The following is a 15,706-nucleotide window of genomic DNA, read 5'->3' on the forward strand; positions in this document are numbered from 1 at the left end:
GGGAGGCGAGGGGACAGGGCCCGCGACCGCTGCGAACCGCAGGAACGCGGTGCACGTTGTTTCCAGCCTCTGCTCCGCTTCCTGTTGGATAAGCGGCCAAATCCTTGTAGGACCATGACTCTGCACTACCCAAGTGATCTCATTGGGGAGGGGTGATGTTTTTTTTTTCTTTTTCTTCCCTTTTTTTTTTTTTAAAAGCCTCCATCGTTTGACGTGTGAGGATGGCATTGATGTCTGGAGGTAACCTGCAGCGCTGCTGGCCTGGGGTTCTCCTGGGGAGGCAGCGAGCCCGGGCCATCGGCTGGCGTGTGTAGGGCTCTTAGCAGGCTGGCTACAGCTGTGAGCTGGAACGATGCCATTCGTTTCCAGCTGAAGATGCTGTTACCAGAACTCCTCCACCTTGTCAATAAAACGCTGCAAACATCTTCCGTGTGAGCAGCGTGACATCGTTTGGCTGAGAAGAAGCTAACGATAAAGCCTCCGCCCTGGCAATCTTGTCTGCCTTTTTCTTTCCCTGTCTCGGGAGGCTGGGGAGAAGGCCCCGAATCGCCGCGTGCCATGTACCGGCAGCGCATGGCTGTGTTCGCGTGCCCTGCTCCGCTTCGCCCTCCAGAGTGTGACCCTGCTTTGTTGTAATTGCTCTCGAAACTCGCTCTGACTTGTCTCCTTTCCTTTTCCAGACTCTGACTTCGATCTCCAGCAGGCCCTCCACCAGTCCATCTTCATGCCTTCCCTGGCCTCTAACCCGAGCCACCGCCTCCACCTCTGCTGGGAGCAGCACTGCAAGCTCTTGCCCGAGGTCTCGGGCCTCACAGCCAAGCACGTGGCCAAATGGACCGTGGAAGAGGTGAGTCCCCCGCTCCGTGCCCTCGGGGCCTGAGGGGAAGCCAGGCGCTCCTAGAGCTCCTCGGGAGACGTCTTTATTCCCTTTCCCTTCCCAGGCAATGCCTTTCGGTTTGCTTTACAGCTATGGCATATGCAATAAATTACTGACTCAGAAGTTAGACCCAAGTCCCCTTAAAAGGGAGGGGAAGGATCCTTATTAACCCTCTGCTCTCCATGGGGTATTTCCCTGAATAGGATTCTTTTTTGCATTTGTTTATTTACTCCTTGATCTTGGAGTCCTCAGGCCCGAAACATGATTCCGACAGCGGATTTTGCTTCTCTCTGATCTCCCTCCCCTTCTCCCGGCCTTTGGCTGCTGATTCACTTTTACACTGCAGATACTTCCAGACCGCACTGTGCCTGCCCCCTCCTCCTCCGTCTCCCCGCCTGCTTCCCCTGCAACGAGACTGCCCACAGCCTGACCTGGTTTCTGGCCGAGGTAGCTGTGCAGCCCGGGGATGTGTCTCAGCAGCCCTAGCTCTTGAGATGTCTCCTGTAATTAGGTGGCCTGTAACAAAGCTAGTATCTTTTGTGTGCTGAGTAGATGTTTTTGCCTCGGTGCCTTGGGCATAAATAATATTTGTACCTCCGCTCGGGAGGCGGTGGCAATTTGGATCCTGGCGCTTAATCATAGGCCATTTAAATCAGGAGAAACACGGTGTAATGTCACGTTTGCAAGGAAGTAGCTAATCCGCAAAGCAGGGAAAAGGTGCCGTTTTTTTACGAAGCATCGAGGGTCTTCAGAGACTTTTAGAAAGCGCGTTTTCCTTAAGTGCCTCTTACATCAGATAAATCCAGTCTTGACTTTGCTCTTCATGCTGCAGGACTACTTTGAGTCTGGTACTGGATTGCAGTATCGCAGGAGACGGGAACCAGAGCAGTTGGGACGGGGCTAGAGCAATTAGTGTGACTGTTTAAAACTCGGTCCTGTTTTGTTTTGTTTTGGGTTTTAATGAAAATGTGCTTGAATTGAATTTGTAGCAAACATATGGAGGAAAAAAAATCTCTCTGTGAGAGATTTGCTGTTCATATCCTTTCTCAAAGCTTGCACGGATTTTTCCAAAAGGTCTTATAGTAAATCAATGAGGGCAGGAGCAGTTAATCCTCTGACATAAAAACAAGCAGAATACCTTTCTTTTGGATAAAACATGGAGGTCGTTTCATGGAAAAGCAGAGTCAGGACACAAGCCAAATAAAATTTTTCCTTTGCAGTTGACCTTTAAAGCAACTGCAGGGTAAATTTAACTGGGGTATTAGTTAGGTAACAGATGAGCGTAAGCAGTGAATGAATGAAGGCGCTTTGGACATGGTGGTTCAAAACCCAGAATACTCTGAACTGTGCTGCAGTCTGAAAAAACAGGTGAAGTGGCCACCAGCGAGAGTGAATGGCGCATTAACAAGATGAGTTGCAGCATCGCAGCGGACCAGCTAAAATCATTGCAGGTTTTGTCTCGAATTTCAATAAAATGGATCTGATTTTGCAAATTATGCTCATCGCAAATTCCCATAGGAATCAATTTGGCCTCTGTACGAGCGCTTGCAAGATCAGCATGTGCAATTAAATGTAGCCGCAGGTCTGTGAAGAGGAGAGCAAGCAGGACTTTCTGGGTTTTAGTGAGTCCAAAGTAGATCTGATCTGCTGGCGCTTGGGTTCCTAAAATCTTCCTACAGGGCAAAGATTTGCTTATGAGTTGCGCTTTGAACTCTGGCACAAAGGAGACCATTCTGCTGGTCTGAAACATGAGCAAAGGGAGCGTAAAATTCTCCTTTGGTTTCAGATGAAGAACTGTTTTCATTTTATAAAACCCACATTAAGGGGGAAAAAAAAAGTCTTTCTTTAATTCTCTGTTGGTTGAGAAAAGCTGAACTGGCAGAGCAGCAGCAGTATTTAAAGTCCCTCAAACTAAGAGACTCTCAGTAACGCTGAACAATCAACAGGAGTAGTTATTTTAATGCAGCCTTGTTATTTATTGAAAGCTTCCTTACATGTTTTCAAAGCACAGTCAGTGAAGGATATTGAATCGCAGAAGAACACTGATAGGTCACACAGTTGAATTGCTCATTAGTTAATCCTGCATGAGATGCTACTACGTTGCGGGGGGAAGCGTCCTTGTGCTAATTGCTTGTGGATTACTAAATCCAAGTTAATGCCAGCTCCTATCTGCATGTTTTCACCAGGCACTGTCAGTCCTGCTATAGCTCGATATTAAAGGGGTGCTGTGTCAGGCTACCTTCAAAGTTTACCAAACGCATACAGCGATTTTGTACTGCTTTCAATATGCCGCACACATTTGGGATCTCATGAGCGCCTTCCTTGTGGGTTGCAAGGAATTTTAAGGTGCTCTCAAAATCACGTAAAACTCTGCAAGTAAATCTCACCTCTTTTCCTCCCTCTCCCTGCCCTCTCAATATGAGAAGTCATAGTGGAAGACACTTCCACCAGAGAGCTCCGTTAGCATTGCCTTACAAGTCATTGCCAGCCAGAAGGGTGGGCAGGAGTTCACCTTCTCGGAGCAAAAGCCCTGAGGTGCACAGGTAGCTCTGCCGTCTCCTGATGGTGTCAAGGAACCAGAAGATCCCCGAACAAGTTTTCCTGCACTCCTGACCATCCCACAGACCTCCAGCTCCCTCCTGGGTCCAACACCTCTCTCTCTCCCCACTTGAATCCCTCCCAGCCTCGCCCTTCCCCTTGGTTAAAGGTCCCACGGCCATCGTCGTGGGGCAGACGAGTTTCCTCTACCCCTTGGTGCTCCTGTGTCTTGGCCTTGTGCCCCTAAGCCTCCCTTGTCCCTCAACCAGGGAGCCAGGTGGCTCTTTGGGGACAGATCGAAGGCCCGTTGCTCCCAGTGTCTGTGACAGTGGCCAGCTGCAGTTGTCCGGGAAGGACAGAGGTGCAGTGCAAGCGTATGCTATTCCCCTGAGACATCTACCAGCCTCTAAATACCATCGACCCTTAAGGGTTTTATCACCTCCCCTCAAAGGTCAGACTGCTCAAAGGTCAGACTGACCCAGCAGACAGGTTTGCGTTTTAATTCTATGGGGGAGGTTTCAAAAGGAAATACAGAGAAAGCAGCATTTTGTTATTTGCTCATAGTAGGAGTTTGCACATCTGCATTACGAAATCTGGAGTCATTGAATGATGAAGCTCTTGATTTTTAGGGGGTTCCCCTAAAAACGGAGCCCTCCCTGCTAGCACCAAATAATAGCAAAGCATCGTACCCAGTGGGAGAGATGCTTGACTTTTCAGATTACATAACAGAAACCACGGGAGTCGGAGCTCTTCACCAAAAATCAGCTTCTGCCAGGATAGCGCGAACCCAGAGGGCGCTTTGATAGTCGCGTTCCTGCATAGTCTGGAGTGGAGGAAGGGATCAGCCGCAGACGCGCTGAAATGATTTAGGAGAGACTGACAATCGGGAGTTAAAGGGAAGCTAGTATGCGACAGCGACCCTTCTCGACCGTTTGTCTGTTCGTATTCGTGGGAGCAATGTCACATCTGTAATAACTCAAATGAATATGCCTCACGAAATAGAGCTGTTCCTGCAAGGGCCCATCCAATTAGCGTGAGATGTTTGTTCTTGTTGTGCCTCCGATACAAATCTTTCGCGAACCGGTGGAGCTGCAGATGGAAAAGACAATACATATTAAGTCATCCTCCACTGAGTTCAGGAATGCTCCGTACATCATTTATACGATATAATCCATGGGTTGCTTGCTTGCATCTCTGGGGCGATTATTCCAAATGTTAACAGATTCCCCCTTAGAAATGTTTTCCCTAATATTAAATGTCAAGTTCACTTATATTCTTTTAATCCTATTGATTCCATGGATCCCGACCATCAAACCACCACAGATTAAAGAAAAGCAAAACTCCTTTCCTTCATAGCGCTTATTGTCATCCGTATATTGGAGTCCAGTTTTCAATCTTGTCTCTCAAAGAGATGTTGTCATGTGAAGTTGTCTAAATCCTTTTTCTTTTTGATTTCGCTTTCTGACAAAACCACACAGAAAATGAACCTTGTAGGTGAGTTTAGAATAGTGTAGCCATATACAGATTTTAATTTGTAAAAATAATGATGGTATTTTATAAGGACCCTCTTGAGCAACAGAGAAACTGGACGCTTGCAGAATCAGTTAAGTGACAATGCAGAGAGCATTACTGGTAACCAGAAGACACTTTGCAGGGCTGTGTTGGAACACCCCAGTGCTGTTTTTCTTGGGTTTCCTTCATTAATGGGAGAGCTAAAAGTATTAAAGTATGAAAAAATTTTTGCATATAAAACTCGCATACAGGAATAAGATCTTTTTAGTTGATGATGTCCCATTTTAATTGTCCGTGTTTCTCTTTTCCCACATTTAATCACAGGTGGCAAGCTTTATCCAGCGTTTGCCCGGCTGCAAAGAACAAGCAGCTGTGTTCAAGGAAGAGGTAAGTAAAATCTGCCCAGATCCTGTGCTGAGACACTGGAGGGTCCGACGGCAGCTAGGCGCTTTTGTGCCCGTGTTATTCCGGAGTTACGGTGCTGATGGCTTAGACATGCTCAGAGTTGTCATTAAAGAGCCTCTGGCATTTAGGAGGCAGCTTCAGCATCGAGCTGAATTGCAGCACGGTTAATTGCATTCTGCTGCTTTAAATTTCCCCTGCAATTCCAGTCACTTAGCTTATGCTTAACATCCTGTCTTGGACTATTGTGTAGTGGTTTTGGCACCGTTATAAAGATGTCCTGTTGGAATGGTGCAATGAGGAGCTCATCTGCTCCCTCCAATGGGAACATATGCCTGCTCCTCTTGGCGAGGCTGGCAAAAGCGGAGTTTCTTAGGAATCGCTGGCCGCTCCCGTGGCCTGAGATGAGCGCAATGGAGGAACCGTTCCTCGAACGAGCAGTTGTTTGGGGAACCGGAGCATCTCCCGCACGCGCTGTCCGGTAGTTCTGTCTGCCTCTTCCTGAGCTATTTGCAAAGCAACAATACAGGAGGATACTGCTTATTTGAACATGGTGGGAATAATGGAATTTATCCAAATGAACCAGTCTGTCAGTATAGCTGAGCGTAAAAGATGCATCCTAAATCCTAGGGAAGACGTATTCAGCGATTAGGGCTTGGTAAGTGAGGTGTAGCTAGCCAGTCTTCTAATCTGACCATTCACAATTTATTATTTTCTTGCAGTCGTAAGTTCAGTGGTCCTAACCACAGTTCCAGTGGCTGTTTTCTATTTTAGAGAGAGGTGTAGCCCTGCTCTGTTTTAGTATCTTACTTTCTGCAGCCTCAGAGTATCGTTCCCTTTGTCAAGCGAGAGGGGCTTGGGTTTTTTTTTTCAGGTTTATGCTCAAACTAAATCGCCAGTTTGAAATTAAAACCCTCTTAGCAGTTTGGCTTTGGCCAGAATTCATGTGTGAGTGGCAGCGCTGCTGAACTCCACCAGAATTGTCCATTAGCGGTAATCAGGCCTTCGAGTGCTCTCTGTTTAGGATAAATAAATCCCTTGCAGACTTCTGTTGGCGGGGGGAAGAGGCCTGAGCTGCTGCTTACATTAGGAACAAAGAGAACAAATTGTGCGCAGAATTTTAAAAACCACTCAAATAAGATGGAGCAAAGAAACACATAGTAAACCACAGGCAGTGTATTGTGTTTGTGTCCAGGGCAGGTCTGTTTAAAATAAGGCATCTTAGAGGCAACACAGTGAAAGCGAAGCATAGTAATATTAGACTCAAAAGCATTTTGAAACCTAGGACTGTTTTCCAGCAGTTTAGTCTACTCTTGACTCTAAGTGAAGCAGTGATCCGTTTATTTCAAGGTATTTTTAGCATGTTCGCTGCAGCAATGCAGACTCTAGGCAGCTTGCAAACGCGAATCGGTGAAGCGAGCTGTGGACTGGGAGCACTGCTGTCGTTTCCAGTGTAGCTACCTGCAGGTTAAGTAACTTGCCAACGGTCTCCCATGTGGTTAGAGCAGAAAAGGGGAAATCAAATCTCCTGGCTCCCAGCTCTTTGCTTTAATTATATGTTTGTCCGAGTTAATTAAATGTAGCCGCTTCTACCGGTTGTTGAAATGCAAGGAAGTTCTAGTTGGGAGAGCTACAAGGGTAGGAGAGTTGCTGCTCTGGATCAGATGAATGTCCCATGTCATCCACTGTAACTGGTGATCATCAAAGAAGAGGATGAGATGCTGTTGGTCGCTGTAAATGGATGTTAATGGAGTAATGTATCTTGGGGAGATGCACATTCCCTGTCTCTGTCCATTAATCCTTGGCTTCTTCCCTGAAGCATTTGGAATTTGTATTAATTATATCTTTGTCATCTCTGGGTAACTGCAGATGTTCTTGTGAACTCAAGTAAATCTCTAATCTTCTTTTTTTAAAAATAAAAAATAAAAAAAATTATGATTTCACTCACTGGTACCTAGAACGTCCTATATTTTCACAAAGTAGCATAGTTTTTAGATTGCTTACTTGGAGTCTCATAGGATGTCTCCTTGCTGTTGTATTATGAGAGTGTATGTGCAAGTCCAGACAGCTTATGTCTCTTTACTAGGCCTTGTTTTATACAGGGCATCGTCTCTTTTACCTTGGGCTAAACAAGCCCATTTGCTGCCATTGAAAATGGTTTTGCAATAGCCTTCTGTTTCTCCTTTAAATGGAGACTTGTCGTTTGTGGGCTTATTAGATTTGAGAACAGCCAGATGTTCACATCTCAGGAATTTTTCTCATCTGGAAGGTTTTTAGCAAAGCTGACCAAAACGTCAGCACAGAGGGCATTCAGCTTTAAGTTTTACCCTGAACAGCTTAACAGGAGCCCAGAAATCTCCAGTGACAGCGTGTAACGAACACAGTAGGAAATGGTGATTCTGTATTGCTGATCGTTGTAGATCAGCGTAATATATTACTTCTGGGATAGCTGCCTGCTGAAGACTTGTGTTCCATATTTCCTCATCAAAATTCTGGCCGCAGATTGTGAATAAGCTCTAGGATTTTTGACAGTTGTTGGATTTCAGAGTAGTTATCCTTATACTGAACATAAAGTCTAATTAATGATCAGGCGTCCTCCTCGTGATTTCTCCATAAGCCTTGACCATGCTCTGGCTTCTCTGTTTGGAGAAAGCCAGCTTCTAGATGAGGCCCGAGACCTCTGAAAGGGGCAGCATGCCTGGGAGCTCGCGCCGATACCAGTGTGGGAACTAGGGAGAAATATAAGGTTGCAGTCTTCAAGGCTGTGTTTGTGCTTTTGTTCCTCAGCTCTAAGTACATTGTTTAATTGGAAAGACTAGAAGTGAGAAGAAACCTGTCCATTTCTAGATAATAATCTCTTATCTTCTGTTGTGTTTCCAACCTCTAGCAAATAGATGGAGAGGCCTTTCTACTCCTGAACCAGACCGACTTAGTTAAAATACTCAATATCAAGCTGGGTCCTGCCCTGAAAATCTACAATGCCATCCTCATGCTCAAGTCCGCAGAAGAGCACTGAGAAGAGTCCTTTGCCAGAGCCCAAGAAGGATTTACAGGGAACATCTTCAGCGTTACAACGTGCCGAACAGGCAGATTGGGGCTCGGACATATTTTAAGTAGAACTTGTTAAAACTATTTTGAGGACATAAAAATCCTGCCACAATCTGGAATATGGGGCAGCTTCACTTCCAAGAAGAAGAGATTATTATATTTTGTAATTGCATTTGGTTTTGATACATCCATCTCTTTTTGAGATCTAGAAGAAACCTCCAGTTATAAGGGGAAATCCAGGGTAACATTGGTGGAGCTGAAACAGCGAGAAAAAGCTATGAGTAAAATGACTGCTGTGTCCCATGACAGTGCCTGAAAGAGAGACTGAATTATCACCAGCATGTTTAATATATGTGTATGTACATATGTATATATAAAAACTCTGAGAAAGGAAAGTGAGAAAATAGGAAAAATATGCACTTCAGAGCAACTCACCTGTATCCTTCAGAGCTGTGACCTGCGCTGACATTTTCAAGACTGATTTTTAAATTCCAGTTTCTCCTGCTGATCTTACTACTTACTTTCTCCTTACTGATCTTGGCTAATGGACTGCTTGCACCACAACAGAAGGGTACCACGGGCAAAGCGTTTCATCAGTGATGGCTTACATTATTTCTGGTAACAAGTAAGACTTTCTCATTCATGCCACCAGACGGTTGGAGGAGAGAGCCCTGTCCTTGGATGGGCTTGGGGTAGGCAGAGAGATCTCATAAATGTATCTCCCGCAAAGAGGCAAAGAAAAACATTCCTAGCTCTAGCTCTCCCATCAGTGCTTTGGGGCCATTGCTGTTTAGACCATCAACACCTTACGGCAAAATGAGACGATCAGGCGCACTTGGGAATTTGCTGGGTTCATCCAGACTCTCCTCACCCATCAGCCAGTTGCTAGGAACAGTCCAAGTTGAAAACTCGGCCATGGCCAGCATGTGCGTACAGATGCAAACAGATGTCCCAAACAATTTGCTTTGATTTCCTACTATTTGAAACCTATGAACAGTTAGTGCTTCGGCCTTTATGGCCTCCAGGTGGACTCTGGTCTGTTCTGCTGATGAGACCGCGTGCTTTAACAGCAGAGCACCAGGTCCTCCGCGTCTCTAGTGGCGAGTCAGGCAGAACATGAAAGAAAGGCTGACCAGAGGGGGATCAGGGTTTGAACAGACAGCAAAATGAGGTACAAATGATTCTTAAACGAGAGAGCGAATCTGTCTGTACCCAGGAGGAAGCAAAGCTTGTGGCTCTGCCCTGCGTGTAGGTAGCAATCTGTGCGCTTTGCTGGCAGTAGGAGAGCACTAGTATTTCCTGCTCCTCTGGAAGTCAGAGCATGGTTTTATGAGCATGCATCTAGGACTAGGCTGTCCCGGGTGAGGGACTTCTCCCCCATTGCTCCCAGAGTCGTCCTCCTGCCCTGGAAGCACTGGGGGAAGTGCTTAGCACTTTAGGAGCTCTGTTTAATGTTTCCTTTTGTGCCTGGCAGCACGCGAGGCTGCGACTCTGTCTCTGGCCCTTCTCCTTGTTAGATATTTGGCTGTTCTGGGGTTCAGCTGGAGTCATCTTAGCTAGGTATGCCTTTCCACCGCTTTGTGCAAAGCTGCCGAGGCGAAACCTCTGCGCGTGAACGAGTGAACCCTTCTGCGTGCCGTGGGCTTGCTTCTGCAGCATTGCCGAAGACGGGTGTGCTGTCCGAATCCAGCCCAGGTTGTGTGAATTTCTCAGGGTGTTGCATGATTCAGGTGTCATCCATCCATCCACAGATGCCTCAGACTCCCTCCTGTCCGTGACATCTTTATCCCTGACATTGTTGCCTTAGTCCCAGTCCTGCAGCTACTGCAGCAGTTGTAGCGAACTGAGAATGAACACACTCTACACGATGGTGGGATGACGCAAGGAACACGCTTCGTCTTCCTTCCTTCATCGCTCCATGTCCTTTGCCCAACCTTTCAGCTTCTGAGAAGGTCCTTGTGACCTTCTTAAAGTAATAAGTTCCTTAAAGTTGTCAATAGAGCAGAATCCGAGCTGCTGAATCCATTCAGTCCTGGATTAACATACGGAGCAATTTGTCTCCATGCTTTCTATTTTTGTATGAGAAGTTAAGGAGTTTAAGCCTTCCACGGAGAAGACGTAAGGATGGTGGGATATTTAATATCCAAAATATTAAATAACAGACAGCTCACCGCATAGCTGCAGGAGAGTTTAGCAATTAAATGCAGGCTAGACAAGAGATGAATTTAATTTATTAAAATATATTTCTAGTGTGATAACAAGGATATTTGCCAAAGAGTCACATTCCTTTATCCTGCTCAGAGGGTCCCAAGTCTGTGTAAAGATGAATTGCAAGCGGCACGACCTGGGAGCTGAGACAGTTCACCTTCTAGGCAAAGCAGGAGCAGGTCTTGACAGCTGGAGCAGAGGATCGGTAGCCGCACCGCTCCGTTGGGGGCTCTCCGCTCACTTGCTAAATAACCCCCGGCCCTTCTTTGCTCCAGTTTCCCCATCTGCGACCCCCCGCCCGGTGCAGGGGCTTTGAGGTCTTCGGCAGCTGGCGGCTGACGTTCAAGTGCAATTTCACTTTGTTCTTGTTTCCAGCTGGCAGGTCCTGCTGAATTTTCTATTTTACCTCCTTCCTTTGGGAGACTGAGGTGGGGACAGCAGGTTGCCTCCAGCGGGGAAAAAAAACAAAATATAATATTATTTCGTCTTTCTTTTTTTTTTACTATATATAGACAGAGGATGAAGAGAATTGGTGAAACAAGCAGTGAAATTCCAGTCACTGAAATTATTCAAACAGCAGAGAGATCTTTAATCCTAGGGGCTTCCAAGCCAGCTGGATCAAAGAAGAAAATGTGTACTTGGAGTTTATTCAGTTACAGCAGTGGCAAGGAGGAAGGGAGGAAACCTCTTAGGGACGGAAGAAGCAAGACTCTGCTTCTTGTGCCTTTCTGCTAATCTGACGATTGTCTTCCCAGAGCGAGCAAGAGTGGGCACAGATCTATTAGCAACTCTTCTGCCAAATATAGCTATATTTTAATAAAATGAAGCAACTTTAAAGTAATGCAAGGGCAAAAAACTGGACAGGTTTAAAATTTCCTAATGTTTCCAAGAAAAAAAAAAAAACTCATGTTTTAGCCCCAACTTTGCCCCATGACTTAGGAATTCACTGGGTGCTGGTGCTGTTTTGCTTGCACCGGCGAGCCCCGCTTTCACGTGTGGCTCGGTGACTTTCTTCTCTCCAGACTTTACCAAAATTTGCCTTTTTTTCCAGCCCTGATCAAGGGCTGTATCTGAGCAAGGGGTCTGCAGATGCCTTTGTTTGTTTAATGCCTTGTTGTCTGATTCGAAGCACACGCTTCGAAGCAGAAAGCCCGAAGTTGTGGCTGCGTATTGTACAAAGCCGAAACTGGTTAATGCCACTTGGGTTAGGAGGTTTTCGTAATTGCCTAAATATCAGCATACGCCAGCTGTGGGCTCAGCTGAACCCAACAATCGCTTAGAAAACAAATATATCACTTAAAAGCAAGGCAGAATTGTGAAAACTTCCCGTGGCCAATCAGTGCAATTGAGAAGTCTCAGTTCCACATTAAAATGTGTCTTATTCCTGTATGCGTCCCTCAAATCCAAAATGGTCATTTTTTTTTTCCTCCTTTTCTCTTTCCTCCTTAGTAGACAGTCCTGCTAAAATTTTCCCGTGCCAGCACGAATGATCAGCCTCGTCATCCTGCAGCAGCAAATTTCTGCTCTGGGTAACGAATCGCATTAGAGCTGGGCGGAAGCATTTGGCAGCACCAATAGCCACATTTTACAACCAAAGAGAGAAAAAATTTAAAAAAAATCAGCCAGGGGATAAGCTAGTTCAGCTGTAGAAGATTTCCTGCCTGCTATTTTCATGCCCTGCTTAGGGACTTATACCACAGAGAGCTTTAAAGGTTTTGACGGTCTCCCCATCATGTGATGGACTCACTTATTCTTGAAATTCCTATTACTTGAACTGGAAACGTGTGCAGGGGCAAGGAGCGTGCATCCGCTGGCTTGTTTCAGGGTTTGAAATGTTTGCCTGGTTGAAACCAAACGAAGACTTGAGCTTTTTGATGCTAGCCACAATGTTGCGCTCCACCAATGCTTGCTTCTGGAAATGTGAATAAAATTAATATAAGTTTGAACCTGACTCATTTCTTTCCGCGTTTCGGTGCGACGCCGGCACGCGTTTGCAAGGAAGCTGCTGCGGCTCGTTGCCCTGACGGGATCGGGGTGAGTTGGTCCTTGCAGAGGTCCCTGGGGGGGGTTCTCCCTCATTTTCCCCCCCGTAAACCCGATTAGCAAAATGCAGGGAGCGTTTTTTATCTTTTAGCTCTTTATCAGGCAGAGCAAAGCTGTGTATTTGTGCTCTCCTTTTGGGCTTGCTCCCTGCTGAACATGTGCCTCGTATAATCATTCTAATTAAATGACCTGGGCTTTTGTTTCTGTTCAGATGGCATTTATCTGATAAATTGCAAAACGCTGTGCAATATGCTGTCAATTGGTTTCCCCCCAAAATCAGGTGGCTGAAGCTTTTGTCCTTTAAACAGGTGTTTCTGATACAGCCCAAATGCCGAACCGGTAATGCATCACCCTATGTAAAGCCAGAAGGGGCTGCAGATACAGATGCACTTACTTTTTAACTTGAGATTAGACCTTCTGAAACTAAAAATATTGGAGAGTTGGCGTCCGGCCATAATTTCTAAACTATCCCATCATCAGGGTAAACAGTCGCTTGCGTTGGTTTTTCCCTCCCAAGGTTTTTGCTTCTATTTAAACCCCGGCTTGTTTGCTTTCGTTACAGCGATCCGAGTCCCGGTCTGGTTCGCTTGGATGCTTGTTGCCTGCTTAGAAACGTCGAGTTTTGCTTCTGCTTTCTCTGTTGGTTCCCTTGGGGGTTTGTTGGGATGTGTGCTTGCCTGCCTCGTCGCTCTTTTAATATCTGGATTTCTCTATAGATGCTGAAAGCCTTTTTTTTTTTCTTTTTCTTTTTTTTAAACCAAGATTTTGACAGCGAGGTTTTAATGCAGAGGGGTACATTAAATACCAAACTGGCTGCTTATATTTGCAGATTATTCCGTTCAAGGAGATGCGGGACTTCTTGCTCCATACTGCTCCTTAGGCAGGCAAGACCTGTCATTTATTTTTTGCCTGCTAAATGCTCAAGTTACCCCCTGCTCAGCTCCGACCAGCTACTGGGGAGCAATTTTTCATTTTTGCTGAGGCCTTTGCACGCTGTTCTGGCAGAGTTTGAACCCCAGGTTTTGGGGGCTCTGTTGGTTTTAAGCTGAGCACAAAGGAGTGGTGTAAGGGATGTGTCACGGCATTTTTCATCATCCTTTTGCCTAACATCGCTCCCTTTTTGAGCTCAGTGCCGGTTGCTGCAGGAATGCAAACCACTAATCTTGGTCGTATCATTCATCGGTTAAGCCCAGCCTAGCTGGAACAAAAATGCTGAATTCTGTCCCAAACGCTCGTCAAACCACTGTAATTACGCTGAGCTTCGTCTGCTGTGAGTTAATGCCTTGCGTTTTCACGCAGTCCGCTTCCCAGGTGGCTGAGCAGGTACCTAACCCTCTCGGCCGGCGTCTCCCGGAGCCATCTCCCTCCCTCGCAGCGGCTCTACCAGGAGGACGGCGGTGCAGAGCTTCGTGGTGAGTTATGGGCCGAAACATCTGCCTGGTGCCTTTTTTTTTTTGCTGGAAACATGCCATTTTCTCGCGAGCCGGCCTCGCGCAGGGGGGAACCGCGTGATGTCCTTGCTCGCGCGGAGCTCTGAGCTCGCTGGTCCGAGCTCTGCAGCCGCTGGGTTGCGCCGCTGTGAGCGGGCTGCCGCCGCCGCTCGGGAGCGATTGCACCGAACTTGGGGAACCCGAAGCAAAGTTGCGCGCGGTTTGGTCAGGACTGTGCTCGAAGGGCCTGATGTGGCCGTTACTGCTGGAGCAAAGGGCTCGAGGGGGAAAGGCTGGGGGCTGCGGCGAGTGTCTGGTGTCCTCACGTCCGCAAGCCTTAGCGCGGGTGCGGGAAAGTTGCTGAGCGTCTCTCGTTAAGTGAAAAAGAAGTCAACGCCGTTCGCCTTCTGCGTGCTTTTAAAAACACTGGTTTTCACTGTGACTTAGCAGCAATGCTCAGCTCTTAATTAGTATTTTATCAGTGCTCACTTAACCCGCTATTACTGATAGGCATAAAAGGGGCTGTGCACAGGGATGTGCGAGCTCTTAACTGCTCCTATGTGCGCGCAGGGCTCGACCCCTCTGGGGACTCCCGTGGCCCCGGCACCATCTCTGGGGTTGATTCCCACGCAGAGATCTCATCTGGCCTCTTTAAACGTTCAAGCCCCAGCAGCTTCGCCAGGAGCGGGAGCCGTAAAAGTGAACGTCACGGCAGTAACCTCATAGTCCGAGCCCAGGTGGGAGAAAGGATGCGGGGAGGGAAGGGGGAAACGTGTCCTCTCCATGCACCAACCCGTTGGCCCGTCGTGTGAGCCGATGCACAAATTCCAGCTGTGTTCGTTGCCCCCCCGTCATCAGCAGCACTGCAGGTCCCTTCCCCAAATAATGCCCTCGCTCCGCTATTTATTGGTCTTGCATGTCACATTCCCTAATATTTCCTTACATCCTTGCCACCAAGCGCAGCCTTGGTTTATTAATTGCCCCGTGATGCTTTCTTGTCTCTGCGTTCTTCACCATGCAGGCACTGTTAATGTAAGCAAGATATTTTTTTTCCCCCTTTCGGAGACGGATACATTTACTACTGGAATATTTCCAGCCATTTCTCAGAGAAACACATTGAAGAGTTCTGCAAACAGTGTATTAATTCCACAGCCATGAGAGATCCTGGCATGGGGAGCTTTGAAATTCCTCTGACAAACTTATTTCTGTGAAGACTGACCAAATCCTATCTAAGAGTGATTCACTGGTGTCCTCAATCACTCAAGCGTTGAGTTGTGAGTACAGTTTGTTCTCAAGAGCCACTTTGTGTTTCGGCAGGGTCAGTGGTGAGTGGTATTCCCATGAATGCTCCGTGGTGGGCACTTTGGGGACCTAAAAGCAGCTTTTCCAGCAAATATGATTTAAGCAGTTCCCCCAAGTATTTGTTGTATACTTCTATTCACTCTCCTTTTCAGTTGTCCAAGTGTTTGTGAGTTGACTCAAGTTACCCAAATTATAAAAAATGCTTCTCCCAACCAAAAAAAAGTTGTTTCAAACTCGGATCGTTTGCGTGGCTCAGCTCATGGTGTGAGCTGTGGTTGTGTTGTGACAGTCGCACAGGCAACGACCTGCGGTGCAGAGCTGGGACCCTCCAGCCCTAAGGATTGGG

The 15,706-nt window shown here is 46.8% G+C and overlaps 1 protein-coding gene across 1 annotated transcript in view; it reads left to right on the top strand.

Annotated features, from left to right (window-relative positions):
- Nucleotides 1–12,531, top strand: part of LOC106494655 (lethal(3)malignant brain tumor-like protein 4) — a 40,511-nt gene extending 27,980 nt beyond the window's left edge. Inside the window, exons 19-21 of the mRNA XM_013954948.2 lie at nucleotides 681–847; nucleotides 5,252–5,314; nucleotides 8,217–12,531. Coding sequence (XP_013810402.2) covers nucleotides 681–847; nucleotides 5,252–5,314; nucleotides 8,217–8,345 — 359 coding nt within the window. The 3' untranslated portion in view covers nucleotides 8,346–12,531. The remainder of the gene's footprint in view (nucleotides 1–680; nucleotides 848–5,251; nucleotides 5,315–8,216) is intronic.
- The last annotated feature ends 3,175 nt before the right edge of the window (nucleotides 12,532–15,706 follow it).

The sequence above is a fragment of the Apteryx mantelli genome, chromosome 27 (assembly GCF_036417845.1).
Source record: "Apteryx mantelli isolate bAptMan1 chromosome 27, bAptMan1.hap1, whole genome shotgun sequence".
In the NCBI taxonomy this organism is placed as follows: domain Eukaryota; kingdom Metazoa; phylum Chordata; class Aves; order Apterygiformes; family Apterygidae; genus Apteryx; species Apteryx mantelli.